The sequence below is a fragment of the Lissotriton helveticus genome, chromosome 12 (assembly GCF_964261635.1).
Source record: "Lissotriton helveticus chromosome 12, aLisHel1.1, whole genome shotgun sequence".
Taxonomy (NCBI): Eukaryota; Metazoa; Chordata; class Amphibia; order Caudata; family Salamandridae; genus Lissotriton; species Lissotriton helveticus.
The window spans coordinates 877434204-877453614 of record NC_136073.1 but is presented as its reverse complement, the minus strand read 5'-3'; the positions used below and the strand labels follow the sequence as shown (position 1 = coordinate 877453614).

Below are 19411 nucleotides of genomic sequence, written 5' to 3'. Positions count from 1 at the left end.
CATGTTGGACAGAGATCGGGAGATAAAATTGCTTGGCCGCTGTATCCAGAAGCATATGGAATCCTCCAAAATCGTCATGAGGAGAGCGGGCACCTGGGTGTGTTGGAGGTGCAGAAATAGGGATTACATAATCATCACATACACTACCAGTGGCAGTTGCCTGATCCTGCTGTACTTCGCCCTCTTCGGGCTGGTCATCTTCATTCTCTTAACCAACGCAGTCATCGTGTATGGCGATACTGTAAATTGTCTTGGCTGGGGAAGGTCCATGCTGAAACAGCAAGGTTGTCTGATGTAGTAACGGTTCAGTTTGTGGCACACCAGCTTTCACCTGTTTTGAGGGTATTGCTTCCTTACTGGGAAGCCTAACAGCTGTGCAACATTAAGATTAGATCTGTCACTAAAGTTATAGGGACATGCATCATAGGTTATGTGATGATTGTACATCTATGGTGTCATCATAGGGATAAAATGTGAGAGATTCCTTGTACATTCTCCCTCCGCCTTGCAGTCTTTCCTTAAACGAAAAGTCACCTTGCAGATATTTAGACTGTTGTTCACCCTCATCATCCGATTCTTGGCATTTGACATGCAGTTGCGATGGACGTGTGGAGTCTCCAAAAAGTCCTTCATCTTCTCCTATGTCCCCCATTTTCCAGAAGGCGGCCTGGTGGCAATGGTGAAACCTTGCTAGGCGAGTTTAGCTCTGGCCTTAGAACAGAATCGGCAATGCCCGACGATGGGGACACAGATGAGGAAAACAGGTTTTGGCAGTGTCACCTTTCGTGGGAGTGGTGTAAACGCTAACAAGGGGGCCAACGTCGAGAACCTAGCCATCGACTAAGACCTCATTGATACTACTACTACCACTGACATAGCCGTAGGCACCGTAAGTGTAGCTGTCGTCAGCACAACCATCTTTGCCATCAATGGGGCTTTCATCAGTCTCGCTGACTGTTTAGTTAGCGACTTGCTTGATTTTTCTGAGGCAGATTTCCTGTTGTCAGCGTACGCCAAAGCCCTCTCAAAAGGTGTTGAAGGCTTGGATTCTTATATCTTTTGACTTGTTATTTCCCGAGGAACTGGGGAAGTGACCTTTACCAATGCTGGCTTCTGTTTATTCCCTGTTTTCTATGTCTTTTTAGGCCGGTCAGGTAAGTCCTTACCAGATCGCTCTTTTTAATTACTTCTTCATCTTAGGGCGGGACCCTTTATCGCCAGAGTCCAGAGTTTCAGATACATTTCGCTTTTGAATCCTTAACAGTCTTGCCTCTCGATCTTTGAGAATTTTCACTGAAATTGTTTTGCAATATTTACAGTCCTTGGGTTTGCGGTGCAGATAGTACAGGCACTCCATATGAGGTCTTCAGAGAAGAGCCTCATCTTCCCACAATTCTTACATGGGAGAACAAACCCTTTTTTTAACTCTGACATGCTGGCCATATTTTTCAGAGCAATTACGACAGTTCTGAATAAAATAAAGTTCACCTGGAGGTCTCAAGTTGATTAAGACAAGCTCTGAAAGGAAGAAACTGGGCATAGGTCAGGGAGACTACCTACTCACAACATGCTGAGAGAAATCTAATCTACGAGGCCACTCAGCAGAAGGAATGGGGTGCAAGCTCCCCTCTGATTGACTGAACTTTGGTTGTGCTCAAAACGATGTGGCTTGCTACATAACCTTTTGGGAAATGTAATTACAGTCCACGTCTATGTAATTTCTTACTATTAGTTTAATTCCCATGGGACTCCCACCTCAACAATGGGGAAGAATCAAGCTTGTGAATCTATGAAAGACTCAATACTGGAGAACATTTCTTTCTTCTGCCAACATCGTCAAAACAGATGTGATAAGCAAGCAATAAATGCCGGGTCTGGTGGCTCAGTGGACTAATGCGTCCAGTACAGGGGCATGTGCTCGACATCATGGTCACAGGTTCAAATCCCGATAGGTCCACTCAGTACCATTGAGTTGGGTAACAATAAACATCTGTTATTCAGCGCCAAGACACCTCTGGGTGAACGTGTGCTTTACAAATACACAGTATGTTAAATGACCTACTTAGTAATTAAATTAATACAAACATCTTTGGATCCCTTCAACAGACTGAATGTTGCAGTGGCCTTATGCATTCTATGTACGGTATTTTTTACATTTTTTATAATAACAGACCCACATTAAATTGGTATGATGACAGGGGTGGGGAGTAGATGAAGCAATGCGCCAGATTCCTTTGGAATAGCCAATGGGGCGTAGCAATGAGGATCAGACACAATTTATAGACAGCAACTTTACATGTACAGGACTCCATGTAAGGTGCAGACAGACACCCAAAACCAATTTTTCCTCTCTGAATGGAGCACCATTGTGGGGTGATGTTAAGGTTAACATCTAATCACAATAAGTGCTTGTGCTTGGCCCTTAACCCCTTCGATGCTCATGACGGAACGGTTCCGTCATGAGCTACGGTTGAGCTGTGCTCATGACGGAACCGTTCCGTCATGACAACGCCCGTTTTTATTAGGGCCCAGCACCGGAGGGGGAATCGCGGTCGCGCTGAAAAGGTTAAGAATAGTTGGTCAACCTAATGAGTGAAAAGTGGGTCCTGGAGAAATGCAGTCTCAATCATAGTCTTTAATTTTTCTTCATCTTGTGAGGAGAATGTAAACACATTCATCCAGAGTCTATCTTGAGGATCACAATTTGATGGAGGCACCTAGATACCTATGCATAACTAACTAGACCAGAGCTTCTTAACTTGTGGCCCGCAGACCCTTGGGGGTCTGCAGCACTTGCTCTGCGTGTCTGTGAACAATCTCAACTCCTTCACGTTTTTATCGTCCCCCCCTAAGCTCAGGCACTATGCTATGAAAGAAGCATGCTTAAGAATAGAGGGTTTGGTTCTCTTTTTTCAAGGCACGATATTCTGTGTGACCCAGCCCGACACACCTGCACAGACTCGTAGAACAAGGGAAACAGACAGTTCCCAGTCCTAAATAGAGGCCCTGGTTGATGTGCTCAGATATTCGAGGTACTATGTTATGTTATTTTGTGGCTTTTATAGCGCACGGCTACTCAAAAGAGTGTCCCGGCGCTTTATTAACATCCTGGAGAACAAACACAACACAATAAAGAAAGAAGGGATCGAAGAAAATAAAATCTAAGCGGCAAAAAGCCAGGTTTTCAAGCCCTTCCTAAAAGATAGCAGGTTTGAATTGCTACGTAACGAGAAGGGGAGAGAGTTCCAAAGCTGAGGGGCCCGGAGCATAAAAGAGCGGCCTCCCAAGCGGGCCCTCCTCACACGAGGAACAATGGCGAGAAACTTCGACTCTGATCTCAGAGATCGAGAAGGACGGTATGGCATAAGCCTCCTCTGCAGGTATTTGGCCCCAGTGGAATAGAAGGCCTTATGCGCAAGGGTCAAAGTTTTAAAAGCTATCCGCTGTCGAATAGGCAGCCAGTGAAGCGACTGCAGCAGGCCGGAAACATGAACTCGCCTGTGGGGACCAAAGATGGCGCGCGCCGCCGCATTCTGGACCACCTGCATCCGTTGCAGGAGGTATTCGGGCAGGCCAAGATATAAGATGTTAGCATAGTCCAATCTTGAACCGATCAGGGCCTGCACCGTAATCCTCCTGCGATCCTCAGAAAGAAACGGAAAAAACTTCCGAAGCATACGGAGAAGTCCAAAGCAGGTGCCCGTAAGGGCAAGGATCTGAGATCTTACGGTCAGACCGTTGTCAATTTTAACCCCCAAATTCTTCGCTAGCTGAGATGACTGCCTTGGAGGAGACATATCCGCAGGCCACCACACCTGCCAGTCCGGGTCGGATTGACAGCCGAAGAAGAGTACCTCCGATTTATCTGAGTTGCACTTGAGGCTGTTCAGTTGGAGCCATTTGAAAACAGCCCCAAGGCACTCACGGATACTCTCTCCATCAAAATCCTCCCCTTTCCGGCAGGTGAAGAGCAGCTGGGTGTCATCCGCGTAGGATACGATCTGGGCTCCGAAAGACTCAGCCAGAGCCGCCAGAGGGGTCATAAAGATGTTAAAAAGAGTCGGGCTCAATACAGAGCCCTGCGGGACTCCGACTCCCAGTGGCGGCATCTCAGCGGAAGCTAAGGAGGCCCAGACCGTCTGTCGGCGACCAGCTAAAAAAGATGTAAACCAGCTGAACACCGTCCCCCTCAGACCGATCTCATGAAGTCTGATGAGCAAGCCCTCATGGGGAACGGTGTCAAAGGCCGCCGGCAGATCGAGCATGATCAACATAGCTCTCCCACCCAAGTCTAGCGTTTCCTTGATGGCCTAAGACACCTCCAGCAGCGCCGTCTCCGTGCTCAGATTAGGGCGGAAGCCCGACTGAGTGGAATGGAGCAGATCGTTAGCTTCAAAAAAATTGGAGAGCACGCTGTGCACGTGCTTCTCCAGGGTCTTGGCCAAAGCAGGAAGAAGAGATATGGGCCTGTAATTGGCCAAGACCTCAGGAGCCAGACCGGGCTTCTTAATAAGGGGAATGACCATGGCTTGCTTCCACGCCAGAGGGACCTCGCCTTGGCTCAAAGAGAGATTCAGGAGAGGGTTGACCAGCGGGTTAACTACCTCCGCCATCTTCGCCAAAAATTTGGCCGGGCATGGATCTAGCGGCGATCCAGATTTGAGATTGGCCAAAAGTGTCAAAGACAAGGCAGTTGAGATAGGCGGAAAGTCTGACAGGACAGGCCCCGAGGGGACCGATGGAACAAGACCAACATCAGAGCCGGACAAGGCAGCCGCCGGCCGCGGTGGAAAAGACTCCTGTATCAACTTGATTTTAGCCGTAAAGAAGCATGCCAGATCCGATACCAACTTCTGGGCGGGAACAGACTGGGCCGCATTCGACCACAGGGCGATATATTCCCTGACGATCGTAAAGATCTCTTTACAGGAGTTCGAGGCATCCTCGATCCTCCTGGCAAAATAGCTTTTCTTCTCAAGAAGAATAGCTCGGTGATAGGCTTTGACCCTAGTTCTATATTCGAGTCTGGCCTCTGGGTTGTACTCGGCTCGCCAATTCCTCTCCGCCACCTTACACTGCCTGCGAGAAGCAAGCAGCGCACCAGTAAACCACGGGGCAGAAACCCGTTTAGGTAATGATCGAGGAGGCCGCATATTATTGCAATAAAGCTCATATGAGCAACATTAGGACTGAATTAGATCTGGGTTCATTAAAGAGAGGCATTTTCTGTCGCCATACTTAAAATAGGTGACACATAGTGCTGAGGCAGAAGAATTAAAACATTCCAATCGCTCTTTGGCTGTATTTTGGAATTTCAGTTTGGTTGTGCGCATGCCCCTTTCAACCTTCCCCGGCTCGCAGCATTGCTACCAACTGTACTGTGCAGAGGAGCTGTCCTGTGTTGACACTCGTCCCCTAATGAGCACATGTGCTGGCCTACCAAAGGTTCGCCTTTGAAGGCTGCACTGAAGTTTCTTGAAGTAAGCAGCAGCCTCATTTGAACTAACATTACATTTCCTTCAAATTAGCTTTTTTCCTCCAAACGCTACTTAGCTGCATAAACGAGAGGTGATTATTCTGTTTGTCAAGCTTAGTTATTATTAATTACCCTTTCTCATTTATTCAGTGATGCAGTTTGTCCAAAAATATTCGATTCTGTGTGTAGCAGAGTAATCAGTCTACATGCTGATGCTAATGTTGCATGTTAATGGTGCTGCCAAACAGACATAGCTATGGGCTTAAATCCGAAAACATCTCTCCATGCTCATTATAGGCCCAGTGACTAGGTGCTCTTCTAGACGGGCAGAGTTAAAGTCTACGAGCTCACCTCCATTCTCCCAAGTCCGTTCATGGACAGTAAGGCCCTCACCAATGCAGTATCAATTTTCCAAGTCACCTACTTTAAATCAAACATTTGTTTAACTAAATAGATTGCTTTATGTGCCCTGCTTTATTATGGGCCCAGGTGGAACTCACGGTCGCCTGCAGGCTATATACAGACTGTATAGAAGGTTTCAACCCACTGAGGCATTTCGACAAGGTGACTATTTCATTGTACAAATTTATATCAATAAATTAAAGTATTGAGGGTTAAAAAAAGGCATGTCATGAACATATCTTACAAAACATAATTGGGGGAAAATCACTGGCACAGCACCCTAGATAGCTCAGTTGCTTTAACCATCACTGCCTTTTGTGGCAACCAGGCCATGGCCTGGAGCCCCCACAAGACTCTTCTATGCTTCCAAATTGGCTTAGTGGACTACCATAAATTTGGAGAATGTAAGGCCTGTCAGGAACAGAACAAAAAACTGCTAAAGCATGGTATGAGGTACTAGGATATTATTCATCAAAAAGTTGATACTGATTTTTGGTATTTAATTTTTCAATGTTTTAAACGTCCATGAGCATGTGACCTGTGCTTTGCTGCAGACCCTGTTCAGCTTGTTGGTGCTTCCACTGATATAGTTCAAGTTGAATAAAAGGCTTAGGGGGTCCCCGGCTTCCAATACTGATTCAGTGGGAGTCCTCAGAAGTAAAAAGATTAGGAACCGCAGATCTAGTCTTACATGAACCTCTTCACAAAATGCCCCTAAACCTTCAACATATGAGGATTCAACTCTTTCTTATAATACTCAGGTAATTAACTCATGTTCTACTGTTCTGCTCAACCATTGAGATGAAACACCAATGCAATAACATCCAGTCACCACTTTTCTGTTATTTTTTAGACCATTTCCACCCCCTCCACACACACACACACACACAGCCACCTCTCCATAGATCCTGAACGTGCAGGTCTCTTCATCCAGCTCAATGGCCGTCACTCCGGGCACCTTCCGTGCCTGTTGGATGTTCACACCATGTGTTCCGATGGCAAGCCCCATTAGGTCCTCTCGTACCGTGAACTCTTCTTGGAACGCTGCAGCAAGCTGTTTACTGGTCTGGAGGAAAAAAGAAAAATCAAGCAATGTGACAAAACCAGGCAACCAAGCAGTAATTCACAAAAGACCAAACTATTTTAGTGCATGATTAGGAAAATGTCCAGATGTGCTACAGTTACCAGAAGAGTTGGAGATTAACACTAAATTCTGGATTGAATATGCTACTTACCAGTATGCATCTGTTCTTGGCATGTAGGGCTGCTAACATTCATATCTGATGCATAGATCGCCGCCTAGTGTTGGGTCCGGATGATTGCACATTGTTGTCCTGGAAGAGTCTTCGAAGTATCACGAGATAGGTGGCTCCTCCCCTGGACTACAGTGCGCATGGGCATCGACTCCATCCCCAGATTGTTTTTAGCCATTGTGGCAGAGATGGAGTGAAACAGTGTAAAGGATGTCCATGCTAATGATGAATATAGAGAGAGTATCTGCAGCCGCTACGGGCACCGGGGAGGAGGGCGGGCGATATGAATGTTAGCAGCCCTACATGCCAAGAACAGATGCATACTGGTAAGTAGCATATTCAGTTCGAGGCATGTGGGCTGCTAAATTCATATCTGATGCATAGAATACATAGCAGTCCCTCCATTAACGGCGGTTGCCCGTGCCAGCTGCATAAGCTTGAAAAAGTGTCTTGAGAACAGCCTGTCCTACAGCTGCTTGCTGTTTTGAATGCACATCCACACAGTAGACCATGTGGCTGCTCTACAAATGTCTTCTAAGGGAATGTTCCCCAGGAAAGCCATGGAGGCCCCCAATTTGCGTGTGGAGTGTGCCCTGGGGGGTATTGTTAAAGTGCGTTTAGCCCTTTGATAACAGATTTGAATGCACTTAACAATCCATCTGGCTATTCCTGCTTTGGAAATGGGGTTGCCTTTGTGCTGTGCTGAGAAGGCAACAAAAAGTTGTTGTGTTTTTCTAAAGTGTTGTGTTCTGTCAATGTAGTACATTAGCGCCCTCCTAACGTCTAATGTATGAAGCATTCTTTCTGCTACTGTTTGTGGGTTTTGGAAGAATGCAGGCAGGTCAATAGTTTGGTTGAGATGAAACTGTGACACCACTTTAGGAAGGAATTTGGGGTTAGTGCGGAGCACTACCCTGTTGGAATGTATTTGTATGAAGGGCTCTTGGATTGTGAGCGCTTGCAGTTCACTAACACGTCTGAGCGAAGTAATAGCAATGAGAAAAGCCACTTTTCATGTGAGAAACTGAATCTCGCAGGAATGCAGCGGCTCAAAAGGTGGGCCCATCAGCCTAGTGAGGACCACATTGAGGTTCCACACTGGAGCTGGTGGTGTTCTTGGAGGAATGACTCGCTTCAGTCCTTCTAGGAAGGCTTTAATGGCAGGCACCCTGAAAACAGAGAGGTGTTGCCTATTCTGGAGATAAGCCGCTATGGCGGATAAATGTATCCGAATGGAAGCGTACGCTAGATTGCATTTGTAAAGATGTAACAAATAGCAGATGATGTTAGGAATGGATGCATCCAGCAGGTTGATCTTGTTGTCTGCACAGTACATGACAAACCGCTTCCATTTAGCTGCATAGCAAGCTCGGGTAGTGGGCTTACGTGCCTCCCGGATGATGCCCATGCATTCCGGAGGCAGGTTGAGGTAGCCAAATTCTAAGACTTCAGGAGCCAGATCGCCAGATTGAGCTGTCGCGGATCTGGGTGCTGAATGTCGCCATGGTTCTACGTCAAGAGCCGGGATGTGAGATGCAGCCTTTGATGCGGTACCACGGAAAGTTCTAGAAACGTGGTGTACCATGGTTGGCGTGCCCATGTCCCATGTTGGAGCAACCAGGATGAGAGTCATCGAGTGTTGCTTTAGCTTTCTTGCCACCAGCGGAATGAGAGGCGCTGGGGGAAAAGTGTACGCAAATTTGCCTGACCAGTTCATCCATATCGCATTCCCTTGCGATTCTGGGTGAGGGAACCTGGCGGCAAAGCTTTGGCATTTTGCGTTTTCCCTTGTGGCAAACAGGTCTATCTGTGGATGACCCCACTGCTGGAAGTACGGGTGGAGTACTGATGGATGTATCTCCCACTCGTGCATTTGATGGCTGTATCTGCTCAGCAGATCCACCATCTGATTGTCCTTGCCCGGGAGGTGTTCCGCCATGAGGAAGATGTTCCTCTGAATGGCCCACTTCCACATGCTCTGAGCCAGACGAGACAGCTGTGGAGAGTGCGTACCTCCCTGCTTTTGGATGTAGTACATGGCTGTCATGTTGTCCGTCCGGATCAACACGACTTTGTTGCACAGATGTACTTTGAAGGACTTCAGCGCCATGAAGATTGCCATCAATTCCAGGTAGTTGATGTGCAACGTCTGCTGCTGGGTGGACCACAGTCCCTGCACAGTGTAGTGGAGCACATGGGCTCCCCACCCTTGGAGAGATGCGTCCGTTGTTAGGATTATCTGTGGCACTGGCTCTTGGAACGGTCGGCCCTTGCAAAGGTTGTGTGGATTCCACCAATGCAGAGAGTTGTATGCCCGACCGGTCACCAACACCAGGTCTGTTAGCTGTCCCTGAGCCTGTGTCCACTGATTTGCCAAGCATTCTTGGAGCGGGCGCATGTGCAACCTCGCGTGCGGGACTATGAAGATGCAGGAGGCCATCATGCCTATCAACTGCATGAACACTCTCGCTGGGAGGGAGTGTTGTGGTCTGAATTTTCGACACAGCGACTGAATGCTGTCGATTCTGACTGGGTTTGGCTGAGCCATAGCAGTCAGGGCGTTTATTGTCACGCCCAGATACTGCCGCACATGGGCTGGTTGAAGGTGCGACTTCGGGTAGTTTAGCGAGAACCCCAGGCTGTGAAGGAGTTGAATAGTGTGGGACATGTCCGCGGCGCACTGTTGTTCCGACTTTGCTCGAACAAGCCAGTCGTCTAGGTACGGGTAGACATGTATGTTCTGTCTCCTGAGGTGCGCCGCCACTGTCGCCAGACACTTTGTAAACACTCTGGGGGCAGTAGTTACCCCGAAGGGTAGGACTTTGAACTGATAGTGCCTGTTTAGAATGGTAAACCTGAGGTATTTTCAGTGGGATGGGTGGAGTGGTATGTGGAAATAAGCATCCTTGAGGTCCAAGGTTGCCAGGAAGTCCCCTTGATCGAGCAGGGGAAGGATTTGTTGCAGTGTCAGCATGTGAAAGTGTTCTGACAGTATGTACATGTTGAGGGGGCGTAGATCCAGAATAGGTCTGAGGGATCCGTCCTTCTTTGGGATGAGGAAGTACAGGGAATAGACCCCCGTGCCTTCCTCTTCCACTGGCACGAGCTCTATTGCGCCTTTTTGCAGCATCACTAGTACTTCCTGCTGCAATAAGTGCAAGTGCTCTGCTGAAATAGGACGGTGTCTTGGGGGAATGTTGGGAGGAGTGGATGTCAACTCCAAACAGTAACCGTACTGGATAAGTTTTCTCACCCACCTGTCCGTGGTGATGGACGTCCAGACTGGCAGGAACTGCTGGAGTCTCCCCCCGACCGGTGTTGTATGGTCGGGGGGCAGTGACAGAGAGTCACTGTTTGTTGGCGGCAGAGGAGCGGGAGTTGTTGTTTCCTCTGCCTCTGCCCTCGGCACTGTTACCTCTGTAACCCCCCTCTACCCTGCTTGGGGTACGAGGATTGTGCACCGCCCCTCGCGTATTGTGTTTGTTGACCCAATTGTCCTCTGGTAACACCACGTGCTCCTGAGCGACGAAAAGTGTTTCCCCTGAATTGTTGAGACTGAAGCGCCCCCATGGACTTAGCAGTCTCATTGTCCTTTTTAATTTTTTCAAGGGTGGTGTCTACATCTGGACCAAACAGGGTGTCAGGATTGACGGGCTGGTTGAGGATTGTAGTTTGGATGTCAGGCTTAAATCCAGATATGCGAAGCCAAGCTTGTCGCCTCAACATGACGCTAGTGTTAATCCCCCTAGCCGCTGTATCTGCCACATCAAGTGCACACTTTATTGCAGCGTTGGAGATAAGCTTTCCCTCTGGTATGAGTGTTTCGGCTGCTTCTTTAAACTCATCAGGTAGGTGTTGAAGGAGCTGTTCTAGGGTGTCGTAATGCGCCCTATCGTATCGTGCCAACAGTGCCTGCGTGTTTGCGATACGCCATACATTGGCAGCCTGCGCTGCCACCCTCTTGCCCGATGCCTCAAGCACTTTCGACTCCTTGTCTGGGGGAGGAGCTTCACCCGTTGTTTGGGAGTTTGCCCTTTTGCGGGCATTTGCGACCACCAACGAGTCTAGGGGCAACTGTCCTCGAATATATGCAGGATCTCCAGGTGCCGGCCTGTATTTTTTCTCGATACGTGGGTTCACCACCCTCGCCCTGGTAGGTTCCTTAAAGATCTCAGGGGCATGTTTAAGGACACCTTTACGCATAGGAAGTATTTTAACCGTTCTCTCTGAGACGGAGAAAGTGTCAAATAAAAAGTCTTCCTCTACCGGGTCAGCATGCATGTCCACATTATGATTTGCTGCTGCCGTTCGAGTAAAGCATTAAATGCAGCAGAATCCCCTGTTGGAGATGTACGTGCCCCAAAGCCTTGTGGATCTTGTACCACCTGATGTCCACTTTGGTCCCCAGTGTCGCTATGAGTCCTGCTGAACATTAGGGTCATTGTTAACTGGGAAATTGTATTGGTCCTGTTGGTCATCATCATCCCCTCCTGATTGGTTGGGGGAAGGCGATGGACTCCTCCTCGGTGGTGGCAGAATAGGCTCAACAAGTAAAGGAATGTCTTGTGCCGGCCTCTTCTTCTTCAGTGGAATAACATACGATTCCATTGGTGGGGAAGTGATTTTCCTTTTATAAAGGGTCAATTTCCCTGTGTGGGCATCGATGCAATGCTCAGATTGCTCCTCAGAGGCAAGATATGGTTCCGAGAGGCCTTTTGGTGTGGACGGATCCGACGGTTTTGGCACCGACGTGGTTGCGAAGGCCTTTGGGGCCACCTTCGGTGGCAGAGTGTAAAGAAGCGTGCTTGAGGACTTATGAGGTGTGTCCACCGATTTCGGAGCCGATGGCGCGGAAGCCGTGGACGACAAAGTCTTTTCCTTTATACGTTTAAGGGAGTCAGTAACCTGCTTTGTAAAGGCGTTAGAGGGTTTCGGAACCGACTGCCGATCTTCGGTGGCGTCGGGGTTGCGTGGTGTCGACGGTATTGGCGTCGACGAATCTTCGGCCGCAATGCTTCGGGGCTCCGTTGAAGGCTTTGGCGCCGATGCTGCAGATCCCGCATCCTTGTGCCGATGCGTTGAGCCAGCGGCCTTTGGGTCGTGGCCTTTAGTCGACTTCGGGTCTGTCGTGCGTTTACCGGACGGCGCCGTAGCAGCGCCCGAAGGCGTCTCAAGAGGTTTAGGTGTCCGCGCCGGAGCAACCGTGGTCGACGGCTGATGGACGGCCTTCTTGGAGGTGGGTTCTTTGTGCACCTTCTGCGGCGCTGTCGACTCAACAGCCTTCTTCGACTTTTGTGGGCCGGAGGGCAACGGAGTCGATGAAGGAGCAGGCTTCGTTATTTTTTGTAGGACGTCGGCCATCTTATGTTCTGTCGAGTCTGTAGGTTTCGGGTTCGTTTTCGACTGAACGTCGGCCATCTTGTGTCCCGTAGGAGCCGAAGGTTTCGGTTTCGATACGGGCAATGGCGGCTCCGCTTGAGTGTCCGCGGCCGGGCCAGAAGGCGGGGCCGGGGATAGCGGTGCATGGTCGTGGGTAAGGCCGCGTGGCGATCCCGTGACCTGAGCCTCAATAACGTAGACTACGGGGCACAGCTCCTCCTCTGAGCTATCTTCCACGGCCCCATAAACTTCTTCGTCGTCCCCTACCTCCTCGACGTATTCAAGGTCTGGGGCCTGTCCTCCGATGTATTCCTCCGGATCGGCCAGGACCTCCGTCGACGGTGGCGAAATCTGGAGATGATGGCTATCGCCTTCCTCCTCGGGGTCGTCTAATATGTTGTCGGGTGCCGGGGTCGCTCGCTGGGCCTCAAGGCGCACCGCGCGCCGAAGCTTGAGCGTCTTCTTGGACCTGAACTTGGAGCAGGCCATGCAGTTTTCTTCGTTGTGGTCCGGCGAAAGGCATTTATTACAGACCGGATGCACATCGATGTGTGGATATTTGGATCCGCAGACGGGGCAGAACTTGAACGGGCTCCGCTCCATGTTAAGTCCGTCGGGTCTTGCTGTGACGAGAAGGCCTCGATGTCCGAGGAATTACTCGACTCCGGAGATATCCGGCTTAGAGAGTCGGACGACGCTCTAGACCGTACGCAAACAATACCGACGCAGGTAACGAAGGCCTTTTGGCCTTAAGATGAAAGTTTATCGGTTCCGACACGGAGACGTCGAAACCACATCCGAACTCAATGGCGGAAAAAAAACAATCTGGGGATGGAGTCGATGCCCATGCGCAGTGTAGTCCAGGGGAGGAGCCACCTATCTCGTGATACTTCGAAGACTCTTCCAGGACAACAATGTGCAATCATCCGGACCCAACACTAGGCGGCGATCTATGCATCAGATATGAATTTAGCAGCCCACATGCCTCGAACACTATGTCTCAGTTCAGACCGTAGGACCGAAGTGATTACGTTACGCTAGGCAAAGTGAATAGTTCTGGCAACAGTGCCCACATTTACAGACACCACAGTCAAGGCGCTATGCTAGCTGGATTGTGTGCCCCACACCTTATACGATCCCCAGGTAAGTAAATTAACTGCAAGGGATTTCAAGTTACAAATGCTTAGCATGATTTCCCACACACAGTGCAAGAACAATGAACAAACAAGCCACAGCTAGCACTGATGCATGACATTTCGTAGCCTCAAAAGACTGGGACAAAATAGAAAAGCAAGTCAAAGTGGAGGTTAAGTAAGGAAAATCTGTAGAACCACCCATATTCAAAAGAAATAATTTAGATTTTATTTTCACTAAAACTAAAACTGGTAGGTTTACCAAGTAATGCAAGCCCAGTCTTAGCTGCCTTTTGTGCCTGCTTCAAAAGAGCAAAACAATTAAAAGGTCAGCACTTTGTTCAACCTTTGAAAAAGTTGCAGGGATTACATTTTGTTACTCGAGGTGGCAGAAATCACCAACTGCCAAAGGTTCCCCGAACAAGTACAGAGACCTGCTAAATATCATCTCAGCTGTAAAGGCATATTGAAAGCCAGAGTGTGTCACTCCCATTCTTCTTCTTCCTGCCATCTTACTCACCTCTAAGTGCTTTGTTGCCTCCTCATTCCGCGACATAAGCATGAGTTTCGTTCGAATACTCCTGAAGTGCATGTCACCAAGCAGCGATGCTCTTTTTATGATGGATTCATTCGTTGACTGTGGCATGAAAAAGCAGAAAAGCATTAGAGGATGCACTTTTTCAAAAACTTTAGATATGAAAAACAAGTTACCTTCAGAAAAGCTTTTTCTGGTGGATACTTTACCAAACTGTTGATTCCTCACGTTGTGAATATCCTTAGGTGCCAAACTGGATCCAGATATTTTCCTAAGCAATTCCCATGAGCAATGGCAGGTGACGTCGTGCAGCTATGCACCGACTCCATCCTGGAAATGACTCCAGACCCACACAACTGTAACCAGTACACTGATTTCAGTTTGTTTCGACTGTCCATGCAAACACAAATCAAAATGAACAGTCAGCAGATCTCCAAGTTGGGATCATGGATAGGTGAGTGAGGAATCTGCATTTAGAGTATCCACGAGAAAGAATTATTGAAGGTAAGTAACTTCTGATGGATATTTCTACCTGCAGATTCTCCACTTTAACAGGTACCAATGCAATACATTCCCAAAAGGTAGGTCTCTGGAATGGCTCAGACTAGAAGTACTACCGTACGTAACAGGCAAAGTATCCCTCCCACTGGATGTGGCTATCAATGCAGTCTTGCTTTGTAAATGTGTGCACTGATGACTATGTAGCAGCCCGTCAGACGTTCAAGTCAGGCATTTCTCGCGCCAATGCTGTGATGGCAGAGTTGTTCCCACTGGAATTAGCCCACTGAAAGCTGTTTCTTAGCCAGTGCACAGTAGATCTTTATGCAGAGGACATCCCATCTAGAGATCATTCTTTTCATCACTACTTTAGCAGTCTGTGCTCCTTCAAACCTCCCAAGGAGCTGATCATACCAAAGAACACCTCACGGATGATCAACATAGACGCTTAAGGGTCTTTTGGGATCCACGCGATGTGGCCACTCTCTCTTTGGATGCATGAGGTCGAGCAAAGAACGCCGGAAGTATGATAGTTTGTCCGATGAGAAACTGCGTCATGACTTTTGGTAAGAACGTCACCCTGGTCCTAAGCACTAGTTTGTCTAGGAAGAAGGTGATATATGGTTGCTGGACAGACAGTTGCACTTCACTCATGCGACAAGCTGATTTTACAGCTATGAGGGAAACTCTTTGGTTTAAAAGGTACATAGAGCAGGTAGGCATCAGCTCAATAGGGGGCTAGGACAAAATTAAGGCCCCACTGTGATTTCACTAAGGTCTTGGGTGGAAACATGTAGGTTAGTCCGTCAAAAAACAGGACCACAACAGGTGATCTGAATAACTATGGTTGATCAGCTAACTCCAGAAAGAGCAAAAGGGGGGGAAATAACCTTTAATAGTAGTCAATTCCTTGCTGTGGCAAGAGAGAACTCATCCACATCACTTAACTGGGCCTGCAAAGGTTGGAGACACTGAGAAGTACACCAAGGGACAAACTTTGAGGCTTTTGTGGATGGATGCCTTGTTGTCAAAATGACCTCTACGACTTTGGGAGGGAGATCTAACACAGTCAAATGCTGTTGCTTGATCTCCACCCATGGAGGTGAAGGTTGTTCAGGCCTGGATGCAGTACCCTGCCCTTTTGTGATAAAACAGAAGATCCTCCCAAAGTGGCAACAAGATCTGAGAATATATTCTCATGGGCAGATGTTCTAGGAACCACACTCTCCCAGCACAGTCTAGGGCTGCTAATCTAACTTGGGCCTGGTCCTTCCTAATCTTCTTCAGAACTATCTGCAGTAGAGGTAGAGGCAGGAAGGTGTACAGGAGTGTCAAGCTTCAGGACAGTTAAGAAGGTATATCTGATGGTGAACAACCTTGGGAACTACAATGAACAAGATTTTGGACACTGCACATTCTTGCAAGTGGTGAATAGATTGCGGCAGGGATATAGCCACTGCTAGGAGACAATCCGGTAACCTTTACCAGTTAGGATCAGCCGACTACCTTCATCAGCCCTGGTGTTCAAATATCCTGCCAGGTAGTGTATGACAAGTTAAATGCGCTGACAACTCAGTCAGTTCCAGAGAATATAAAGCCTCTTGTAATCGGGACCACAATCCCAAACTATCCTGCTTCTTGCTGTACCACATGCGGGCGTGTTGTTCGTGGAGTCTGCATCCACACCACCATGGATGGGAGGAAGGCTTTTAGTACAAAATGGATCACCGATAACTCCAGCAGATTGATGTGGAGCTGGATCTTCACCACAGACAGGAGTCTTCCAAACAGCACCTCTCCGAAGTCACCTCCCCCGCCCAGTAACAATGCGTCAATCTCAACCGTCCACTCAGAGGCAGGTAGAGAAGACGGTCACTGGTCCAGTTGCGGTATAGCATACGCCAATGCAGATATTTTGCAGTCCCCCCCTGACAAGTGGATGGAATCCAACTGGTTCCCTAGGTGCTGAGCACACAGACTTCTGATGCCACTGCAGAGCTCGCACGTGCCATCTGGAGTCATCCACTAGCAAGATGCAGGAGGCCAAAAATTCACCAAGTCATTCTCATGGAGGCCCAGGCCGAACGTTGAAACATCTGGATCATAGCCTCGTGCGTTATTCCAGAGGAACTGGATGTAGTTGGCTGGATCCCTGACCTTTACCTCAAAAGGATTAAGGGGCCTTTATTGCCTAGGTGGGCTTGGTGTTGCCTCAGCTGGATGTTCCTTCCGAAGTCTCGAAAAGTGTGGTACTGTTGGGGATACTGCCTCATGAGCGTTAAAAAGCCAAGATAGCACACTGTGGCTCTGCTATCTTTGAAGGACTCCAGGCCAAATCAGTTTTGTCCCCCGAAGAGACAGTTGCCATCAATTGGACTGTCATCAGTGACCTTGGAGATCACCGGAGAAGCACTACGCTGGTACAGATTGCCATACCCAAGCAATCGGTTGTGTGCAACCCAGCTGCACCTTGCCCATCTTGCATGATCTGAGCCAAATTGGTGCAAAATTCACTGGGGAACAGGTAAGATTTCGTTCACCATGTACTATAATGACTGAGTAACATCCTAAGAGGAAACTGGAGTTGACTAATCTGAGGGGTAGGCTGGCAGATGAGAACCTTCTCTTGCCAAATGCCTCCATATATTTTGACTCCCTTTCTGGGAACGTAATAGGGAAAGAGTTAAGGTTCAACCTACTTGTGGAAGTTTGTACCACAAACTCTCGGGGGTAGGGTGCTGGAGGAGGAAAGGTGGATCTACCAGAGCACGTCTGTGCCATCTGGCAATTTGCCTATCCACAGGAGGGCAAGATTCAGGTTTGGGTTAGCTGCCATAAGGTATCTGTAAGGAGCTCATTGAACGGGAGGAGCAGTTCTAAAGAAGTCTACAGAGGTGGCAGAACTTCGGTGAAAACAGTTTTTCCTCTGCTGATGTCAGGAGGGGAGGGGGGTTCGGGTGGATGTCAAGGACTTCTGCAGCACTCCTGATGACCATGCCTTCAAGCCCATCCTGTTGCAATCATCACAAGGGAAAGTCATGTGAGGAACCAAGACAACAGAGACATTCCTGGAGGGAGCCCGTCACCAACCTCTGCATATGCCAGTCCTTCCAGGGTTTGAAGCCAGTAGTTTTGGGAGGAGACAGGTCTCTTGCACGGTAAATATTGACAATAATAACTTTTGTTAAAAGACCAAAAACGAGTGAGCTTCGTATCAATATTGGAAGGTGCTGAAAGAATCTACATGGAGCCGAGCGACGTTGCCTATCTGTGCACATGGGAATTGCCAAGAAAAAATTCCAGATCCAGTCTAGCGACTAGGGATATTCTGCTGTTCGAAGTATCCATCAGAATGAACAGATATTTACCTGTAATCCTAGTACTCCTCCTTTACAGAAATCTTCATTATAACCTTAAGCACTGAACCATCCTGCTCAGAGAAAGGATCTAGGAGCACTTAAAAAAATTGTGTATGTGTTACCTACCTGTTCAGCATTACTTCGTAGCATACAGTGCTATGGATTCACTTCTGCATATGTAGGAAGCTGGCTCTGTATATACACTATACAAAAGTGAGGTATAGCGTGCACAGAGTCCAGTGGAACGCCAAAGGTTAGCAGAGGTAAAGTTAGCAAGCACCTCACTATCTTTTTGTGGTAATGTGGTCGAGCAGCAAGGCAGTATCAGAGGACAGTGTTAAGCATTTGTTGTACACACTCAGTCAGCAAATTAATTCACACACTCAAAGACTGCACTTCAGACCAGGACCCAACCACTAGATGGCGGAATAATGCACAGCATAGTGAATCCAGAATGATTCACGCTGCAAAAATTCTTTAACTTATTTTATTTTCCAGAACTAAGCAAGCCTGGCACAGGTAAGTGATAAGTACCTTGCAGTAAATATACTATTGTAATACAGTTTGGTTTGTAATTGTATATGCACTTTGTTTTGACTTACAGTATGGTTTCAGAGAAATGCAATACTTTGTAAATACAGTACATAGACTTGAATGGGTTTTTTAGTAAAATTAGAAGATTACGGAGATTACTTTTCTTACTCAGAGTATTAAACCTGGATGCTACTCTGGTACATTTCCTGTAAACAGATAAGTAAAATCGTTTTTGTTAGTTAGTGCAATTTTAAAGAATTTCCTTAGGTTTTAAAACTCCAGACTCAGGTGTCCCCCAGGGTCAAGGATGCACTCATTACACCCTCAGCGGCGCTAGGCCGGCCGGGTGCAGAGTGCTAAGGCCCAATATTATCCAATGGCGGATAGGGGGCATCTGGTTGGTGGCTGCTGAGGAGCAGGTGTGAGAAAGTGCCCTCTTCTTGCATGGTTGCCCCCACGTTTTCGCTGAATTGCTAATATACTATGACTGAGTGTGCCCTGGTACACAGGTACCACTTTGACCAGAGAAGGCCTCTAAGAGCAGCAGCCCTTATTGTGCCCTTAGAGGTCACGTACCACTACACACACACTGCCTTTGCAGGCTGCGTGTTTTGGTGCAGAATAAACTGAAGAGTCGACATGGCACACATCGCTGCCATGCCTACAACCCGGAGGGAGGGGGGGGAGGCGGAGGGGCCTCAACCAACCAGGGACAGGCTTGAGGGCCTCAACCAACCAGGGACAGGCTCAGGCCCCTCTCCCATTGGAGGGTGGCATAGTAGGGGGTGTACCCGCCCCAGGGTAAGAACACATTGGTCCCTGCCTTTTACCTACCTGTAACA

At 48.2% G+C, this 19411-nt stretch overlaps 1 protein-coding gene across 2 annotated transcripts in view; it reads right to left on the bottom strand.

Annotated features, from left to right (window-relative positions):
* FXR2 (FMR1 autosomal homolog 2) overlaps window positions 1-19411 on the bottom strand; it is a 352487-nt gene that overhangs the window by 115837 nt on the left and 217239 nt on the right. For both annotated transcript variants that reach the window (XM_078670012.1, XM_078670013.1), the window contains exons 7-8: window positions 14164-14280; window positions 6774-6944 (exon numbers count right to left, since the gene is read on the bottom strand). In XM_078670012.1, the coding sequence (XP_078526138.1) occupies window positions 6774-6944; window positions 14164-14280 (288 nt within the window). The remainder of the gene's footprint in view (window positions 1-6773; window positions 6945-14163; window positions 14281-19411) is intronic.